The sequence below is a fragment of the Cimex lectularius genome, unplaced genomic scaffold, assembly GCF_000648675.2.
Source record: "Cimex lectularius strain Harlan isolate CLEC.00 unplaced genomic scaffold, Clec_2.1 scaffold147, whole genome shotgun sequence".
In the NCBI taxonomy this organism is placed as follows: Eukaryota; Metazoa; Arthropoda; class Insecta; order Hemiptera; family Cimicidae; genus Cimex; species Cimex lectularius.
In genome coordinates, this window is record NW_019392851.1 from 688,362 (window position 1) to 706,668 (window position 18,307).

At 31.9% G+C, this 18,307-nt stretch overlaps 1 protein-coding gene across 2 annotated transcripts in view; it reads right to left on the reverse strand.

The window, feature by feature from the left end:
- The window catches only part of LOC106669380 (SH3 domain-binding protein 5 homolog), a 40,780-nt gene that overhangs the window by 20,436 nt on the left and 2,037 nt on the right, over positions 1 to 18,307 (reverse strand). For both annotated transcript variants that reach the window (XM_014398836.2, XM_014398845.2), the window contains exon 2: positions 1,789 to 1,851. In XM_014398836.2, the coding sequence (XP_014254322.1) occupies positions 1,789 to 1,851 (63 nt within the window). The remainder of the gene's footprint in view (positions 1 to 1,788; positions 1,852 to 18,307) is intronic.

Consider the following 18,307-nt stretch of genomic DNA (forward strand, 5'->3'; position numbering starts at 1 on the left):
CGAACAGAGTTCTAGGTTGGATATTCCAGCACTTGTTTGGCCACGTCTCCTATTTGTCATCTAGCTTTCTTATGTTCGAAAAATTGAATTTTTGATTTAAAAGGGTTTGCTACCCGTTTTGTTTATCAGGATCGACGAAATAATATTTATTTGGTCATAAAGACATCACTGTTTTAAGAGATCTAATGGAAAACAGTATGCCCTACTAGTATACCAAATAGTCTATTACCGAAGACTGATTATATTATTTCCATTAATATTTATAAAACAATAAATTATTGATGCCTACTAAAGAAAATCACTACCCTTCCACTGAGTGTTCTTCAGCAGTGTACGTTTCCTAAAAGCCATAAAAACCATAAAACTAAATAAAATTTGTAATTCCTAGCAGTACTGATAGATTTATTTTTAAGATTAATTTTTGCTTTCCGACATCGGACCATCACGTATAAAGAAATGTACTGTGATGCAATGTTTTGCATAAAAATACGGCCCAAATGCTGATAATTTGGTAATTTGTCTCCTTGAGTTTCCAGATATTCACTCATAATACTTCAAATTAATTGTAGGTATTTATAAATATTGAAGTAGTGGTTCAAGAAGGTATTTTATAAGCCAATTGCCTCAGTGCTAAAAATTAATCACCGTTAGCCAGAAATATTGCTTTTAAGGTCGATCGAACAACAGCGGGTACGTGCGGACCCCGAGATGATTTCTGTTGAACTGTTAAATCCACCAAAAATACCTCTTGCCGTTTCTAAATATCGATTCTGAGATCCAATTCAGTCCAAGCGCGAAGGACGAGGCGACATGGAATGATCATTAGGCATGTCTGAAGTACATTTTAAGGTCAGTATGAGTTTCAGTTGGCCTCTTTACTGTTGAGAAGCAGTGGCCGAAAAAGTCACTCACGTCCACATCCTGAGAACGTTCTGCGTTTAAGGCGGATATACATCAATCAATAGGCCTATAATTTGAATAACAGCCGTTTTGAGATCGTTGACGTTTAAAAGGATGGATGCCACGTCGGCTAGCGGTTTAAAAGCTTGTTAAATTATACGGCCGAGGGCATGTGGAATCTTGACTTCAATATATTCCTAAGCGGTCCGTTATTAATTCATTGTCCGAACCACAGGGGTCACAAAACTCACGATCGAATGGAAAATACAAGAGCCCGTTGAGAACCGAGACAGAATTTCCATACAAATCAAAAATTCGATCTATTCTATTTAAATGAGCTGAATAAATTCAAACGTTCGTGTCATGCAATTGCATTTTTAAATCTAGGGCTAGGTTAAAAAAAAAACCATGAAGAATTTGATTGTGTTGCGTGTGTTGCGCGCGCGCGGGGACGTGTGTTTTGTGTGTGTCAACAAAGAATAGAAAATGGTAAAAATATTTAACATTCTCGGAAGAGGACAATGACGTGATTGTGATAAATCCATGGTTAATCTGTTTGCTAGTCTTAATCTAGCTAAGTTAAACAGACGGAAACAAAGCAAAAGGCGTATCACAGCCTGAAATAATTTCAGAATTGACAACCTAAGGAACAAAGGGGATTGAAAGAGCTTTAGGACGGGTGTAACCGTTTCTGTCAACGCAGATCTACATTTTGTTTGCAAAATGTAATCCATCTGATTTTTCTTCTTTACTTAACCAAAAGCAGAACAAAACACCCAAAATAAAAAAAAAAGGCCTGAATACAAATTACACTTTTGTTTACCAACGTAACAACAGTGGTATTATCACCTGTTAAAAAAAAAAATTAAATAAATTATATATACTCACATCTAGCTCGATTTCCAATTTGTTGATTTGATCCGTGCAATTATTCAGTTGTTCCAATTCTATCTGAAAACAAAAAATACTTAATTAACACTAAGTCAAAATGAACACAGGCAAAGGGGCATGGATAAAATGCGATTAATTAGGCCAAAGAAAGTGAGTCATGCAGAATAAGCGACACTGCAAGCTCCTGGTCACTTTTTAAAACGAAAACAAAAGCGTGATAGTATATCAAGCCATAAACAAGAAATCGCTGAGCATGGCTTAAAAATAATGAAATGGACCTTAACTTTAGGGGGAAAAATAGGTGTACGCCCGTCCACTGGATGATAGATGACACAGCATAAAATATGCTTTATGGTAAAAGTACATTATCAAAACTTCACTAAGTTAACATAACATTAATAAATATGAATAAAAACACAAAGCCTAAGTGTAATAACTAAAGTACTTTATTAAAAAAATTACACTTTTTCAATCAAAATACTTTCTAACGAGGAATTATATTTTATGAGAAAGCAAAGGCGTATTTAATGAAAATAATGCGTCTAGTTTCAGATATATTAATTTTTAACCTCCATCTGGTGCAGAAACTCTTTATTGTTTCCATGTTAATATTTTTGGCCATCGCACTAAACCTCCAGATTAAAAAAAAAGTTTTAAAAAATCCTCCAGTGCTTAGTCAGGGTACAATGCCAGAATTATGTTCGAGCAGCACATTTAGAAGGAAAAAAGCAATGTAAGGCCCAAAATCGAGCCTTGAGGGAGGCCCGCTTTTATCTTGAAAGGTGAAGAAAAAGAACCAGTCGACAATTTCAGAATGATAAAAATTATTTTAGTATGTCTAATATCGAATTTATACCGTTAAAAACGTCCTTACAATCAGATTCAAGAAATGAATCAATATATTAGAAAAAATTTTCATTAGCTCATAAATTCTAAGAGTTCTTGAATTGACCCGTTTAAACTGTCTGTATACTGAATAACTAAATTATCGATTATGTTTACGAGAATTTCTGCCGTTCAATTATTTCGTATGTTGCGAATAACAGATCATATTTCTTATTAATTTTGAAAGGGCCCGAAAATTTATTAGTTTCACTATTTGGATAGCTAAACAAAAATAAATATTTAAAGATTAATTAGTATAGAAATTAAAACGTGGATATTGGAAACTGTACTCACAGCCAAATATTCACCAATAATTAAATTGTGAGCTAGAAATTTTTGCTAATCAAGTTCATAAAAGTTCAATCGAGTATATTTCTTATAAAGCCTAAAAGAATTCAAGAATGTGTAAACCGTCTAGATAGATAAGCAAAATGAATGTGCATTCTGACTTTGGACATTGTCATCATGGAATATTGCAATATTCGATATTTAANAAGCCTAAAAGAATTCAAGAATGTGTAAACCGTCTAGATAGATAAGCAAAATGAATGTGCATTCTGACTTTGGACATTGTCATCATGGAATATTGCAATATTCGATATTTAATTGTAAATCCTGCTTTTCGTTAAGAGATGTCTTTTTTTAGATATTGTAGATTTATCATCCATAATAGAATTTCTGTCGTCCAAAACGTCCTTACAATCAGATATTGATCAGGAAATAAATCTTAGGTCAGAAATAATGTTCACTGTTTCACATTTCCCATAAATTCTAAAACAGATCTGGAATTTACCAGTTTAAAATGTCTAGATACCGGATAGCTAAGTTGTAAGTTATGATTATGAGAATCTGATAATCCCTAAGTTGACAATAACATCTGTTAGATCATATTTCTCATTCATTTCAAAAAGGTTCAGAGAATTATTGGTTGGGTTGTTTGCTTAGCTAAACCAAATGCGTAAATCCTAAAGAATTTAGGATTTTTTAAGTTACAAACTGCCCAAATAGCCGAATAAAATTAGTTTCCAGCCAATATTTCAGTTGCAGAATGACAACTATTATTTTATAACGTCTAATATCGAAGTTCTATCGTTGAAATGCTAATACAAACAGATGGTCAATGGAAAAATCTCACAAGATAGACTATAGTTACATTTTACATTTAATCAGTTTATATTCATTATAATCCATAGAAGAATTCAAGATTGTATAACAATAAACAGGCTAAAAACTATTATAGAATGTTCAACATCGTAAATCATTAAAAATAATAGGGAAATATTTGTATTGTAGAATGACTTTGACATATGTCTAATATCGAATTTCTGACTAAGAAGAAAACGTCCTTACAATCAGATAAAAGAATTAGTATTACGATAAAGATTATTTTAGAATGCTAATATCGCATTTCTGACTAAGAAGAAAACGTCCTTAAAATCAGATAAAAACTAGTATTACGATAAAGATTATTTTAGAATGTTAATATCGAATTTCTGACTAAGAAGAAAACGTCCTTAAAATCAGATTAAAAAAATAGTATTACGATAAAAATTATTTTAGAATGTTAATATCGAATTTCTGATTAAGAAGAAAACGTCCTTAAAATCAGATAAAAAACTAGTATTACGATTAAGATTATTTTAGGATGTTAATATCGAATTCTGACTAAGAAGAAAACGTCCTTAAAATCAGATTTAAAAAAAATAGTATTACGATAAAGATTATTTCAGAATGTCTAAATATCGAATTTCTGACTATGAAGAAAACGTCCTTACAATCAGATAAGAGAATTAGTATTACGACAAAAATTATTTTAGAATGTTAATATCGAATTTCTGTCGTTGAAACTGTCCTTACGAAGAGATAATTTAATATTACATTGCAAATAATTTAATTTGTTTATATTTATTATCAATTTTAAAATAATTCAAGATTGTTTAATAAACATCCGGATAGCTAAATTAATGATGATTATTTTAAAATGTCTAACATCTTATTTTCTGTCGTTGAAACCGTCCTTATAAAAATCATTATCAATTTTTTACAAATATCAGCAAGAAATACCATGAATTATAAAAGACCGCTTATCTTTGACTCATTTGATCATAAAATATCTGTCACAGGATAGAAATAGACCAAACCACATAATCAATATACATTTACTTTTATGTTGCTGATCATTAATTATTTTTAAAAAACGTCGCTAAGTTAATTTAACGCTAATAAGTAATAAATATGAATGATTACAGAAAGTAAGAGAAAATATTGAAACTGGCGGACTTTGATCTTTAGAATACACGGTTGTAATTCAGTTAAAACGCTGAACTAAATTTCTTTGATAGTTGCAAATTTGTTCCAGAGATTTGATCCAGACGATTATTAGAATACATACAAGTCGTTCCGTCGTTAAGAAGAGAACATTTAAAAAAAATTAATTAACCGCTTTACAAAATGGAATGTAATAAATTTCCGTGTCTTATGCAGAAGGAACCCGTTTTACAGCTAAAAATCCGACGATTTCAACTCCTTTAATAAAGATTCTCATTGTAATTCTAGGGAACGTTTCTGAGGTAATACTTTTTCATAACAGAATCGTGTTATAAAAGCGCACAAGTCTTAGAAGGATGTCGACCTCCGAAGGGAAAAAGGAAACGAGACATCAATCCGATTTGATTTGATTCGGCCACTGCATTCAAAGCAGGAAGGTGCAGTTTAAACTATTCCATTCCATTATATTCTGTATCTATGTCGACTCGTGACAATTTGCAGAACCAGACGACTTTTTTACGTTTCTTAAATTAACCCTGTGTCCAATTAGATTATTAACTTCTTTTTCCAATCCCTCACTCCAATTGTTGCAGTAAACTGATAAACTGGCTGCCCCCCAAGACTTTCTACACGGCCAACTTTCTCCGAGGCAGTCCATTTCACTTATAAACCGGGCGACTCAATTTTAAAGATCCTTCTTTTTTAGCGTGCAGTAGTAAAGTAAAAAAGATGATAATGCTGTCTTAAAAAAGCTAATTATCTAGGATAACATCTCTCAAATCCCTTTGTATAAACGAATTAAAACTTTACTTTAAATTTAATTTAAAACTTTAATTTAAAATTTTTAATTTTTAACCACCCGTACCAAAATTGTATGTTCTTTTCGTATTTCTTTGTTCGAAAGAATATTCTCTTTTATACACGATTTAATAAATTCTTTCGATGGCATAGTACTGTAACATCCATACCAGGGCTTCCCTAACATTTTAACCATCGGACCCCTGCGACAAGGGCCCTTCCCCTCGCATTCAACTATTTAAAATTAGATACTTATAGTGCATGCAGTAAATTAAAGTTTTATAAAATAGCATTAGCCAGTCCATTCCTAATTAGGTGATGGAGAGGGATATCACTTTGAAAATAAACATTAGATTGACATACTTAACTTTATATACAAAATCCGGAACACACAAATCAAATTGGACAGAACAGAATCAATATTGTATAAAAAGTAATACTAGAGACAATTTCAAACGTAATAATTTGAACGTTAATGATTAATGAATTAATTGGAAGAGTGAGGTTGTTTTAGCCTGCCTTTGGATATGTTGGGTTTAATTTTTGATAGCTGGAGACGAATGTCCGGTTCAGCATCTGGGCAACTTCGGTATTTAGTTATTGTGGTGTCCAAGAGTCCAATGAATAGGTTTGGGTACCTGGGATATAAACAAAATGGGGAGAAAGCGAACTGGACACCTCAGTGCAGAGGTCGCTTATCGGAATCTGATGGTAAGCATTATTAAGGTCAAAAACTGAGGAAAAAAACTCGATTGCGGATTATCTGTCACGCAACCCTATAGATGATTCGGTAGGAGGACAAGGAAATAGAAGAAAATCTATATATTTTGAAGTCCATTCCCGAAATGTTTAAAAACTTTAAACTGAAACAAGAAAGGGACCCAGACCTAAGTGATATAATAAATAAAATAAAGCAGGGAGGGGCGAATGAAAAATATTTATTAAAGAAATCAATATTATATTACAAAATAGGAATAAATAAATATCGAGTGGTAGTACCAAAATCATTACGGGATATAATTTTTAAATATTACCATACATCACTAGCTGGAGGCTATTTTGGGATAAGTAGACAATAAACAAGATTCGAGACCTCTTTTATTTTCCTAATTTTTTTCCTTTTATTGACTCCAAAATATTTATACAGCCATCATTTTTACATCCTAGTATGTAATTATCATTATTTCCTAAAACCTAAATATTATAATAATAATCATATACACTTTATACATCATTATTTTCCCAATTACATTAATATTCCTAATAAAACAACAATTCAAGGTACAGCTAATTCGGTTGACTATATTAGAGCTTTATTTCCATAAGGTGGTTGAAGAAAATTTATTTCTTTGGCATTTGAGAGTCTGTCGAACAAATTTCTGCGTTCATTTGCATGTTTCTTGCAGTGCATGATGATGTGTTCGAGATCCTAATTCTCACAGTTCGGTGACGGGATTATATTAAATCTGTTGATATATTCCTTCACAGACAATGATTGGATCTTATCCATACCATTGTTTTGCAAAATGCCTTGATTAATTTCTTTGGTGGATCACGTGCTACCAACGGAAACATATTTTTATACCTAATCCCTTTGTTATTTGACAGGTATTCAATTTGCCAATCTATCTGCAGCTGTAATCTTAATATAGAATGAAGATTTTTTTCTGGGTACTGGCGCTTTTAGAAAATTCCCCGTTGTGGTGGCATCTTTGGCAATTTGACAAGCCGATCTACATCATTATGTTTGAACCCTGTATGGCCTTTGATCCAGGTGATTACTATTTTATGCCCTTTAGACCTGATCATTGCTGCAAGTTCAAGGATTTCTATAATGATGTACATAACTCGATATATAACTTGTTATCATTGCGAAGTTTTTGCACACAACTAGGCAATCTGTACATATGACCACTTTCGGGAATTGCTTGTTGTTCGCATACTTCATAGCTTTCCTTATAGCAACCAATTCTGCAGTGTATTTAGATAAATACTGCGGGAGTGAGTGAAAACGTTTTACTGTAGTTTTGTGCAGGATCATAAAATGCAATACTTACTAGTCCAATTAGGAGCGATCTGTCGGTGTAAATAATACGTCCGTCCAGAAATCTCGCATAAAGATCACTCAGATATTTTTGGGTGACTTGGGTTTTATTCAAGTAGGTGAATGTATTGGAGATGTAAGTAAGTATATAATATTGTCGAATACTTTCAAAGTTTGTGTTAAAATAAGGTGAAGGACATTCGACTGACGATTCGTGTTTGGCTAGATTGGTGGAAGCGTATGTTATAGGTGGTTCTTTCTTTTTTCTCCAGTATTTACATGTCAGTACCTTACACCACAAGAGAGCAATGCTGTGGTATAGTTGTATCTTTCTGTCCATAAGTGACAGAACAAAACGACATTGTTAACGTTTTCCTTATAAGGTCACGCGGAGGTTCTCTGCTAGAAGAATGTCAATTGATTGTTGATCGGAGTGCTCCAAGGCTCACTCTTAGGCATTTGTACTGTATCTTATCTAATTTCTGCAAAACAGTTTTGCCTGCTTGGCCATAGTACTGTGCTCCAGTCAAAATTTTCTCTGATGCTTGTACGGTAAAACGTAAGACATTTTCCTAACTTGAAACGTTGTTATCGGAAACGCAAAACAGTGCATAACATGTGCAAAGGTGAAATCGGCCCAAACTCGGTTTTTATTGCAGTTGATGATTTTTCGAGGTTTATTATTCTGGCACCACTACGAAATGCGACTGCAGTCTCGGTTATATCTAAATTGAAAGAGAATTTGGATAATTTCGATTAATGGTCGAAAGTTATTTCGGATAACGCGGCTATTTTCCACTCAAAAGCCTACACCGAATTTATGTTTGACCATGGAATTAAGCATTACTACGATATTACCCCAACCCCAGTAAGGACGAGAGGTGTGTGAGAGATCCCGAGGAATAAGGAGTCACAGGATTAAGTACCCTTGATTAATTATATATATTTCATTTTGTTTGTTTTGCTGAGGTTGGAAATTAGTTTTATTTAATTTTGTTTATTATTGTTTAAATTCAGTATATTAGTTTAATTTTTAAAAAATGAAGGTTTAATTTATAATTTGGTGTTGGGATTGTTGGGATTTGGTGCTGAATAAAGGTGGAATAATTAAAAGTTACCTTGTTTTATTTATTAATTCAAGGTTGATTTTATAGTAAACGTCGTCACTATTTGGTAAAGGTGGTTACAGCTGTATAAATAGAAAATCCAAATTCGCGTAGGTAAGTCGTGGCAAATGGAAGAACACGTTTTGCTTTTTTAACAAGCGCTTGAAATTTTTTTTCAAGACGGAGACAAAAATGTGGTATCGGACTCGATAGATTTCAAGGTGGAGGCTGAAGTAATGTCTATAAAACATTCGTATTCATATGAAGATGGGTTGGCTTTGTCAAAATTGAAAACGGTTTGACCACCCATTCAGGGTCTTGCAGCATTGTATCTGGTGCTGTTTGGAACATAGTGCTCAAAGGACATCTCCCAACTTCTAATGTTCACTTATTTCATCAATGGACTGTTCGCAAGCTCCAGTTTGGTTTGTTTTCTTTTAAAAAATCATTTAACACAGGAAAACACACCACTTCTTCCTTCTCAACAGACTCAACCCAAAACTGGATTTTTCTTCTGAAGGCGCCAACATTGTCAGCATCGAAAGTTGCAAAGTACTCATCTCATTCAGTTTCGTAAAAATACCTGATTGTCATTTCTCATCATTGAAACCGTTGGCCAATTTGAAATTGTGGTCCATCCATAGAGGTAAAACTTCAGAACGTAATTCCTGTAATCGTGAAAGTGCACAAGACAGCACCTAACTTCAGTATGGTGAAGCTGGGAATGATGAAGGCTTCCCAATCGATTCATTGTATTGTAAAAAATCTTGACTTCAATTGCCGCGACTTGATATAATTAATAATTCGAACAGACTCATGCAAAACTTTCTTTCATGCAAAAAAGAGGCTGGCATTTGTTTCATAGCTAAGAACAAATCGACTGCTGCAGAAAAATAAAAACTTTCGTTTATTCTTTCGTAAACGATTGTTATTAGTTTTTTTTTTTTTTTTTCCACTCCATTTTATTTTTGTAACTAATAAATACTTTTTCTCGACGTTAGGCGTGGACCACAATTTGGAAAGCCCTAATATATACAATGATACATGCTTACATGCTTATTTATGGGGGGGGGGGTGGACAGTTCACAAATTTTTATGGGTGAAACATTGACAGCTTACAATTATTTGTCCACAAAGCAAAACAAAAGGAACAAAAGGTGTTTCACAACGCGTTTGCAAAGGAAAAAATGCGGAAATGAAGTAGCTTTCGTTTTTTTTACACATACAAAAATGGCATTTCACAACAATCAAAATACGCAGGTTTTAACCATTTGTGAGTGTCGTTAACTTTAGAAGTTGTACGTTATGTTTTTGCTTGCGATGAATTGAACGAGCTGGCTAATTACCCTTTGGACATTTTCTCAAGTCTTCCTCAATTAAACGGCGATGGGATAACATCACGCCTGACGTAAGAAACATAATTCGAAAGACTATCTGATCCGACCGAAATTGGTAACGCGCATTTTGCAACAGACGTATTTTCAACTTCAACAAGGCTAACGTGCGTATGGTGCAACAATCCGGCAGATAACACTCTAAATTGATTTTTTTTTTTTCATAAAAACCATATCGATCTAATGCAGTTCTGAGATGCAGTGATAATGCAAACCTTGCATTCTTCACGATTACATTTCTAAAACTTTTACGTACTGGGACAAAAAAAGAAACCATCTTTGATGTAAATTTTAAAAAATAAAACTAAGAAATTTACAAACCATGAAAAACAAGAACGAAGGTCGTGATTACAAGGTCTGATATATCTGATTTTGTTATTTTCTTTGCATTTCTAGTTTACCGAAACACGGCCAGACAATCCAGGATGTTTTTAAAGAAAAATTGGCTTATATTACAACTTTATGAGAAAGGAACTTCGAAATGGAGGAAAATGAGATTTAGATTTGACGGCAAAATCAATAAACTCAGGCTTCTGGACCCGAAGCGTGTAATGACCCACATAACTCTCCTTAATCAATCAACTACGCTCCAGTTTTGCTTAGCGTTTAACAAATATATAAAAGAATAGTTAAATAATTCTATCGGAAACCATTCAAAGAATGGTATATTTTTCTTGGAGTTGAAAGGCGGCGAAATTACTCTTAATTATTACAATTATTTACAGATCGTGAGATGCGGTCACTAAATAATCTAATTAACGTCACTAAATATTACACACTTAATTATTATATTTTCTTAATGGTTTGTTACTTCTTGTTATGTGGGCGAATTGCGTGATCTCTTAACGTTTCTCTTTTCTTTTTTTTTATACAGCCCCAGAGGATTTTCCACGCGACGTCTCTCTGAGCACCTATTTTAATATCCATCCTTGTTCAAATACCTTAAAAGGTTTTCATGCCCGCATTTCTCACCGGTGTCCCAAGTAGTCCGGCTAAGAAACAAAACCGGGGTTCAAGAAAAGAAAAAAAAAGAAAAAGCTTCCCCTGAGGCTTAGCTGTAAAAATGTTTTATCGTTCCGCGCTTTGTGACTGAAAGGATTGATCTTTAGAATATTCAAACAAATGGGGCGTAAATGCTTATGAAATGTCAAACTCTTCTATTTTGTCAAAGGGCTATGGAAATTCACGGCTTTACATGTTTAAAACGTATAGAAATATGTTTCCCAATCCTTTTTAAACATTATAACATGAATTTGAAATAATTAATATTAATCATTGTAAAATGACAATTACTGGAGAAAGAACAATATCAATTTTCCCACAATTAAGTCGTTCTTACAATCATACATTCCAAAAGAAATAAAACCCAGCTAAAAATAATATCCATGAGTTTTTAATAGCCGATAAATGTCATATTTTCTAAGTGTTCAGGAATTTTTAAAAATAACTGTCTGTAATAATGTACATAACTGTAAACAAATAATGAGATTACGTTGGTTTTGGCCTTTAATATTCCAAAATGATAATGATCATTTTATGTCTCATATTCTAATATCTGTCACTGAAATTGTCCTTACAGATTTATCAGTAATTTAATATTGCATTGAAAATATTTTTTTGCATTATTTATCCAACAAAAAATTATTTTTTCATAAATTATTATAATTTAGCTAATGTAACTAAGTAATAAAGCGATCATTTTTTTTAAATATTTCCATAAATGGATTAGAAATAATTGATTTAGTTTATATTTCTTATAAATCCTTGAACAATATGTAAATATAAACTTCTTGGATTGCTAAACAAAACGTCTAAAGTGTTCTTACAATTAGACAAGAATTGATATTCGATTATTTTTATAACATTTTTTTTAGCCACGCTCCGAGGAATATCAGAGTACTCTGGGGCGATGTGTGACGTCTGGAAAGTACAAGTAATTTATTAGCGAGAATGGAAGGGTCCAACCCCGCCCCGATGAATATCGAGTTCTCTGGGGGAGTGAATGTGACCAAACTTCTGTTTATTGCATGTGTGAAGTGTCTATTCTGAAGAACAAATGAGCGGCTAGCATTTTAGGATATCGACTTAGTATAGTTTTAGTTAGTTTCAAACAAAAGCAGAGTCACTAGCGGATCGAGACTCTCAAATGGCTGCAGGCTGAAAAATACACCAGAGACCAGAAAAAAAGCATAAACGCGCAGTTGGCCGGCGATGACCTCAGCTATTTGTCTTGCCACATTATCATTATAAAAAGGCCTAAAGAGGATAAAGGTCGAACAAGATTAGCAGGACGACACAACGCGGGGATTTCGGTCTTTTTTTCTTCCTGGATTACGACGACAGAATGTTTTATTCTCTGGTACTTCCAACAAAAATAACGCTTCGGCGGGCTCTTGTATCCTTCAGCCGTTAACCTGTCTCTTGAACGTTCTTCACAATATAGACCTTTTGAACAACTGGCGGGGTAAACTTTATTTTATGTTAATTTTGATATTGTAATTAAATTTTGTTCCAAAATCCATTTCTTAATGAGTTCTCTTGTCAAAAAAAGCCCGGATAATCCCATCCTTATTTTCCATATTCAAAAATATCTAATATCGAATTTCCTTCGTTGAAACATCCCCAGAGATAGACAATAGTTTATCCTTCCTTTTAAGTCAATTATAATTTAATTAGTTTAATTGTTTTTATAAACCCTAAAAGAATTGAAGAATTCCGTCTGAATAGCTTAACAGTCGGCGTTTGACTGATTGATAATTATTATCTTAGCATGTTCAATATCGTAGATAATTAACATTAATACAGAATTATTATTATTTTAGAATGACTAATAACGAATTTCTTCGTCTAACACGCTCTTACAATCATATCATCATCATCACTGATTAATTCGTACATTAAACGTGATGTATATTTTCTTATATTTTTTATAAGTTCAATCGGTCCGGATTGGTTTAACAAGTGTCATGTATAAAAGCTGTTTCTTTGATATATTCATTCGAGATTCCCTCTTAAGGAAAGAAAAAGTACTCTAGTTGCAACATTACCTTTGCCAGCTGTATTTTTGAGGGATTCGCTAAAATTTAATTTGGAGACAAGTTTTATTCCTAGGTAAGCTACCGTCTTAGTCCAATCTGAAGACAATCAAAGTGAACCGACATACTCACCTTAATTATTTCTATCAATCAAAAGACTTTCCATTAAGCAATATTTTATGGGAGAACTAGAACCTACCTTTAGTGAAAAGAATGCATCTAGTTTTAGATAAGTTAATTGTTAACTCTTTATTCTTTCCATATTATTTTTCGTAATCTCACTAATCCTTCCAGAGGAATAAAGCGCAATGTCGTCTACGTGTAATGCCAGTTGACAAAATTTGGGTGTCACCAGTAAGGTCAATTCATACAAAATGACTTTAAACTCAGACAAGGCGCTTTAAAATATAGAAAAAATTAAATAGTTGATATTTCTTATAAATCCTAAATACGTAAATACGGAATAAGTATACCAATTCAAGAATTTAAAATGATAGTTCTATTTTTATAGCACAACATATATTATTTCAGTGACTAACATCAAATTTCTGTCGTCTAAAAAACGCCTACAATTAAACAAGAAGAATTAATATTAATTGAAAATTATAAAGATTATTTTAGAATGACGAATATCGTTATATGTTAGTTTAAACTGCCTGGACAACATAGCAATACGAGTTTACTACTAGTAATATTCTTATAGAATGATAAATATTATTTTAGAAGGTCCAACATCGAATTTCTGTCGTTCAAAAGGTCCTTACAGTCAGACATTATCATTAAATTAATATATTAGAAATAATATTCAATAACTCATATGTCTCATACATTATAAAAGAGCTCGGGATTTACGATCTGAAACTGTCTTGATAATGGATAGTTAAATTATATTGAAACTCTGTCGTTATCATATTTCTCATTGATTTTTTAACGGTTCGGGGTTTATTAGTTTTACTGTGTGGATAGTTTAAACAAAAAGAAGTTTATTTTTAAGATTTACTAAGAGTGATTATAACGATTAGTTTATAAATAAAACGTGGATTTTGGAAACCGTACTTACAAACGTATATTCACCAATAATACCCAATAAATTATACCAGATCGTAATTCCCATAATTTTAAAAGGGCTCTGGAATTTGTCAGTTTCACTGTTAGCTTTCAAGAACATAGCTAAACAAAAACGGGTTTATTTAAAGATTGATTAGTTTAAAAATAAAAACGTGGATTTTGGAAACCGTACGTACAATCAAATATTCACCAATAATTAAATTGTAAGCTAGAAATTTCCAAGTTAATATTTTTTCACTAATCCTCCAGTATCGTAGACAACGTACAATGCCAGAATTATATTCGAGCAACACGTTTAGAAAAAAAACAATGTAAGGCCCAAAATCGAGCCTTGAGGGACGCCCGCTTTAATCTTGAATGGAGAAGAAAAAGAAACAGTAGTCAATTTCAGAATGATAAAAATTATTTTAAAATGTCTAATATCGAATTTATACCGTTTATACCTTAAAATACTGAATAATTACATTATCGATTATGATTATGAGAAATTCTGTCGTTCAATTATTTCGTAAGTTGCGAATAACTTTTATATAATAATAAGAATAATATTTCTCATTAAGTTTGAAAAGGCCCGAAAATTTATTAGTTTCACTTTTTGAATACCTAAACAAAAACGTTAATTTAAATTTAAAGATTAATTAGTTTAGGAATGAAAACGTGTCTATTGGAAACTGTACTTACAATCAAATATTCACCAATAATTAAATTGTAAGGTAGAAATTTTTGCTAATCAAGTTCAAATGATAACTAGTATTTTAAAATGTCATCACAGAATATACGATATTTAATTGTAAATCCTGCTTTTCGTAAATGAGGAAGACTTTTTTTAAATTTTAATTACGAGAACAAGGGAAATGGATGATCATCATAAGTATTCTACGTGTAATTTAAATGAGAACGACCTAACATTTTTTTCCATCTGTTCAATAGTAAAATAATTCAGAAAAGTACTTCTTATAAACCAACAACTTCTGATGGGACAAAGTATGATATTGATTTATAGATTTTTCTGTCGTTGAAACACTCCTGAACAGATATGTACCAATGATGTAATCCGCCATAAAAAATGTTCATTAATTTTCCTTATTGATGCTAAAATAGTTCCTGAATGTATAAAGTATAAGCTGTCTCAATGGCTAAACGAAATTCATATAAAATTCGTTTTGATTACAAATATCATAAAGATGAATACAATTTTCCGTTACTAAAACCGTTCATTTCTTACAATCAGACAGCCTTCAATAAATTACATCTTTTGTTAGAAATCAAGTTCGTTAATTCATATTATTTCTTATAAATTCATAAAAATCCTTTTGGAATTTATAAAAAATAGGAAATTTCTTTAATTTCCCATAATCAAAATGTCAACAATAAACTGAATTTCCATAAAATGAATCTAACCTAGAAAACCACGCTCGTTTGCTTATATTTATATATATTTTATAAAAGAGTTTCGGAACTACAAGTTTAAATTATAAAAAAATCAAAAGCTGAAAATAATGTTCGTTAGATTGTATCTCTGATTTCTTACAAAACTTTAAATTTACTTCCACGGTTATAAGTACTAACAGTATAACTGTTTCAGTACAACTAAGCAAAATCCGTTTCCCCAGCAGGTCTGAAAGGAAAAAAATGCGGAAAAGAGATAGCTTTCGCTCTTCAGAGAAGAGAAAATACAACAGCTCTATTAAGAACACACTGTCTGTATTGAACAACCTTGTCCAACTTTTTCAAGTCAATTTCACTAAAATCCTCTCCTTTTTTCCAATAACCCTTCAGGGAATCAATCAATGACATCATTTTTCATCGTTGACATCACTCAAGAATGGAAATTTTAAAATGAATAAAGTTTCGATATGATTCACCTGGGATAAAAACGATTTATCATAGCTTGAAAATTATTTAATATGATGCAGCCCGATATTTTCTTTTCATTAAATAATAATCGATAATCGTGTCCGAAACAATCCAATGTTAATTAAAGGCTGAAATGAAGGAAATGTACATATCAAGGTGGTAAAGGGCTTACACCAAGGCCCGAGACCGGCCAAGGTAAATGAATCGATAAGCTCATGTCGCTCATGCAACGGTATCTCCTCTCTGCGGAAAAAAATAATTCTGAAATGAATTAACCAAGATGCTTAAAGCTCATATATTCCTTTACTAAACAAATTATGATAATGTATCAATAAAATATAAGATGTGACTATTTTTTTTTAAACCTAGTTTGTCATCTGCAATCTGAAAGAAAACAGGGCAAAGAGCGTTCCTTCCTGTTTAATATCTTGTTTATTCTTGTCGTGTTCTTTTTCTATGGTCAATTTCAACCAAACAATCCCATGTAAAATTTATGAATAGTAAAATTATACGGAATGGACGCATTTTGGCAAAATTGTACCGTTGACCACGTCATTACCTAATCGGCCTTTATACAAATAAATAAGCAAAATCTTATAAATTATGTATACAAGGTTTATATTTTCTCCAGGCTTATATCTAATGGAAATTCACTGACGTCAATTTCCACTTGGCCTGACTATTTGTCCGAAAAAAAAATCCTTGAGTCTCTGCCAAAATTTTTGACGCTCTTAGCTTTTTGTCCCTTAGTTCGAGAAACAATGGTCATATTTTAGGTGAAATATGCTTTTCACAGTAGTAAACAAACTAGCTTCTTATGAACTTATAGCTTTGACATTTTCCTTTTAAAATTAAATTTACTCATTATATATGTATTGAAATTAAGCAAATCCATTTAAAAAAATTTAAGGTATTCTTTCAAAATTGATCTGAAATTCAGTTTGCTTTGTTTGATGACTATGAGTTTCGTATTTCTCTTTTCATTACTCGCAATATTTTATTATCAAAGTTTTAACTTTTTATTATTGAAGATAATAAAAAATTTCTATGCTAAAGTTTGTCTTCGTCACGAATTGGCTAGCTCAAATTTACTTTTAAATAAATAGCCAATTGAATTTACATTATCAGTAACTTATAAGCAGCTCTCATGGATTGATTGTTGTATTGTGTAAGGTTGTGCTATCCCAAAGATTGTGTACATTTTCCTTTGAATTTAAACTATATTTCAAAATCATTTCTGATCATTTCGTCTGTTACAGACGTTCAAACTTTACCTTAAATTCAGACTGACTTATTGATTCACAATTGTAAACTTAGGTATTTCTCTTGGGTTTTGCACAATCTTTTATTATCCTTTAAGATGATGACTTCATCCTTTTATAATTTTAGATAATAAAGCTTTTTTTAATGCTAATCCGATTAAACTACAGTCGTCTTGACGACGTGTTAGCACAGGTTTACATTTAAACAAATAACCAATTTACTTTATTTTACATTATCTGCAAATTAACCAACATTCGTGTATTATTTAAGGCTGAGTAAATTTCCCTTTTAAAATGCACTCGTTTTGTGATTGAAATAAAGAAAAAACGTTATCAAAAAATCATTTGGTTTTGCACAAAATGGAGATTCTTTTATAGAGCGGTGTTCAATGTCTTAGGTGTGGGGGAAATTTCCTTGTAAACAAATAGACGACTGGTTTTGTTTTATCAGCAACTTATAAACAGCTCTCATGGATTGGTTGTTGTATTATGTATGATTGTGAACATCCTGAAGATACAATAGAAATAACCCCCTAAACATTATGTACATTGTGTACATTTTCCTTGGAACTTGAACTATATTGAAAAATCTTTCTGATCATTTGGTCTCTTACAGAGTTGAGACGTTTTTTCAAAATTTATCTTAAATTCAGATTGTCTTATTGATTCAAGATTGTAAACTTTGATATTTCTCTTAAATTTTGCTCAATGTTTTTCATCTTTTAAGATGATACTTTCAAACTTTTATAATTGCAGATTATAAAGATTTTTTTATTCTAATCCGATTAAAACTGCAGTC